Source organism: Chondrus crispus, genomic scaffold (genome assembly GCF_000350225.1).
Source record: "Chondrus crispus Stackhouse genomic scaffold, scaffold_70, whole genome shotgun sequence".
Taxonomy (NCBI): domain Eukaryota; phylum Rhodophyta; class Florideophyceae; order Gigartinales; family Gigartinaceae; genus Chondrus; species Chondrus crispus.
In genome coordinates, this window is record NW_005178634.1 from 51666 (window position 1) to 54922 (window position 3257).

At 57.8% G+C, this 3257-nt stretch overlaps 2 protein-coding genes; one reads left to right on the forward strand and one right to left on the reverse strand.

Moving 5' to 3' along the window:
- Positions 1-425: 425 nt before the first annotated feature.
- Positions 426-2213, forward strand: CHC_T00008349001 (glutamate-5-semialdehyde dehydrogenase). XM_005710826.1 is given in 2 exon segments: positions 426-1778; positions 1779-2213. 1 exon segment carries the CDS (start codon positions 426-428, stop codon positions 1776-1778), a length of 1353 nt encoding a protein of 450 aa, XP_005710883.1. The 3' UTR covers positions 1779-2213.
- Positions 2214-2215: 2 nt separating this feature from the next.
- Positions 2216-3163, reverse strand: CHC_T00008719001 (chloroplast F-type ATPase CF1 subunit gamma, precursor). Its single transcript, XM_005710827.1, has one exon. It carries the CDS (start codon positions 3161-3163, stop codon positions 2216-2218), a length of 948 nt encoding a protein of 315 aa, XP_005710884.1.
- Positions 3164-3257: the final 94 nt, after the last annotated feature.

Here is a 3257-nt window from a genome sequence, read left to right on the forward strand (position 1 = left end):
CTTGGTATTTTCGTTGTGTCCCAAAATTGCTATCTCAATGTTCTGCAAGATGTTAATGCCGAGGGCAAGTACGTTAAAGAAATAGTGTCCAAATCGACTTCATTAATGTTCGATTTAATGTATATATTTCTGCAAAAAAACGAAGCCGCCCCATAAGATATGAGGCAAGTCGCTTGTCTCCTAAGACACCAGAAATTGCGGAAAAAATATGTCAACCTCAGATAGGATTCAGCACCTGAGATATTTCAATGAAGTGCTCGTTTCATACGATATGAGTCGCGAATCCCAAAGCATGATGCCCGGCCCCTTTCGAAAACTTCTATGCCATCCGCACAATCTCCTCTTGCTTTGCTTACTTTTACGGTAACGTGCATCTCAGTCTCCTGTTTTTCTAAGAACACTGCTCTGCAGGAATACCTCCCGGTATGAACGGAGCTTCACAAGAACCGTCAATCATTGAGAGCGTCGCTCGTCGGGCACGCGTGGCGTCTCGAGCGATGCTTTCCGTATCTTCATCAGAGAAGGATGCCGCGCTCTCCGCAATGCGTGAGCAACTCTCGAAATCAAAAGACAGAATCCTAGAGGCCAACGTCGCGGACATTTCGGCGGCCAAAGCACGTTTGGCCGAAGGAAAGATCTCGGCATCTCTTGTCAAACGATTAGAGTTGGGAGGAGCAAAATTTGACGGCGTTCTCACCGGTATCGCATCCGTGCGTTCACTTGGAGATCCTGTGGGCGAATGTTCGCTTTCCAGGCAAATCGACGACGGGCTCCAGTTATATCGCGTCGCATGCCCGATTGGCGTTATTTGTGTCATCTTCGAGGCGAGGCCGGAAGCCGCTGTACAGATCGCATCCCTCGCTGTCAAGTCTGCGAATGCTGTCATTTTGAAGGGAGGAAAGGAAGCGGAGAAGTCAAATGCAGCGCTTGTTGAAGCGATCAGAGCAGGTCTGAAAAGTGTAAACTTTCCAGAGGATGCCGTACAGCTTGTCGCCACTCGAGAAGAGGTAAGGGAGCTTCTAGACCAGAGCAAATGCATTGATCTTATCATTCCGCGGGGCTCCAACGCTCTAGTGAAATACATCACGAACAACACGCGGATTCCCGTCATGGGCCATGCGGATGGGATATGCAGCGTCTACGTCGATGAGACCGCAAGCCCGAGCAAGGCTGCGAATATCGTCGTCGACGCGAAGGCGCAATACCCTGCCGTTTGCAATGCGGCGGAAACAATGCTAGTTCACCGAAGCGCACTAAACACCGTCCTTCCGGTTGTTGGGGCTGCGCTCGCGGAGGCCGGTGTGGAGTTGAGGGCGGATGCAGCCTCAAAGGCTGTCTTAGATAGCGTGAAGGGGCTCAAGGTGGTCGATGTGTCGGCGGTCGACTACGACACGGAGTTCCTGGAGTTGATTCTGGCGGTCAAGGTGGTGGACAGTGTTGACGAAGCGATCGCTCACATCAACGAGCACGGGAGCGGGCACACGGACTGCATCATCACGGAAGATGAGGGGGCAGCGAGGCGGTTTTTGGGGATGGTGGACTCGGCTGGGGTGTACCACAACGCGTCGACGAGGTTTGCAGACGGATTCCGACTGGGCTTTGGCGCCGAGGTCGGCGTGAGCACGCACCGGACGCACGCTCGGGGGCCGGTCGGGCTGGAGGGGTTGATGATCTACAAGTACAAATTGCTTGGTAACGGGCACACTGTGAAGCCGTACGTGGATGGGGATAAGGTGCTGAAGCACAAGGATACGCCAGATCAACTTCCACCACTCTAAGGGCGTGTGCGGGTCCTTTTTGTGAGCATAGGTTGCGATGTAGATTAGGTTTTTGCAAAACTCTGCGCGACATGTCGGGTTGGGTTGAGGTCGAGAATGTAGTTTCGCACGAGAAGCAAAGCGAGAGAAATTATTGTTGTTTCCTTCCAGAAGACAAGCGGCAGGGAAGGACGAAACGGGGTACTGGTACTGGCCCAAAACGAAGGGGAGAAGGGGCTAAACAAAACGGATGAAAGAACTCTTTTTAGTCGACGCGGGACGCACAACGGCGCGCAAGATCGGGAGAAATAAACGCAACTCTATAAGGCACGGCGGGGCCGAATGTCAAAAGGCATTCGCACGACAGCGGGCAGCGACTGGGGGCGGGGAGCGGCGACAAGGCGAGGGCGTGGACGGAAGCAAAACGGGGAACGGGCAAGGGGCAGGGCGCGATGAAATCAAATCATAGCGCCTGCGCAAATCTCGGAAATCTCCTGGGTGATAGCGGCCTGCCTTCCGCGGTTGTAGGTGAGGCTGAGGTCCTTTCCAAGCTCCTTGGCGTTGTCGGAGGCGTTGGACATGGCGCTCATCCTGGCGGCGAGCTCGGAGGCGACGGACTCCTGCAGAGTGCGGAGGATCTGGCCGTTGAGGTAGAGCGGGAGGATGGCGTTGAGGATCTGGAGGGGGTCCTGCTCGAAGATCATGTCAGGGGGGAACTTCTCGGGGGCTGCGCGGTCAACGGTCTCGACCTTGACGCCCAGGGCGCCGTCGACGGTGGTGAGCTGGAAGATCTCGTCCTCCTCCGACTCCAGGCCCTGGGGCGAGAGCGGGAGGATAGTGCGCAGGGCGGCCTCGGAGGCGATGAGGGAGACGAAGCGGGTGTAGACGAGCTCGATGCGGTCGGCGTCGCCGGACAGGAACTCGGCCAGCAGCTGGTCGGAGATGCTGGTGGCCTGCTCGGCGGTGGGGGCCTGGGTGCAGAGGAAGTGGCGGTTGATGGGGGTTTCGCGGGACTTGAAGTAGGTCTGGCCCTTGAGGCCGATGGTGATGAGCTCGACGGCAACACCAGCAGCCTTGAGCTCCTTGATGCGGTTCTCGGTCTTCTTGATGACGTAGTTGTTGTAGCCGCCGCACAAGCCGCGGTCGCCCGTGATGACGACGAGCAGGACCTTGTTAGTTTCGCGCGGGGCGAGGAGCGGGAGGTCTGCAAAGTCGCCGCGGAGGCGGTTGATGAGGCCGCCGAGGACCTTTTGCAGGACCTCGGAGAAGGGGCGGGTGCGCAGGACGGCGTCCTGCGCACGGCGGACCTTGGCGGCCGCGACCAGGCGCATGGCGTCCGTGATCTTCTGGGTGTTCTTGACCGAGCTGATGCGGTCGCGGATCTCGCGCAGCTGGCCCGCGCCCATGCGCGGGGCGGCGCGCCGCGCGGGGTGGGCCGGGCGGCGCGTGACGAGGGCCGGCGACGGCACGAGATGGACGCCCGTGAAGGCGGAGGCGAAG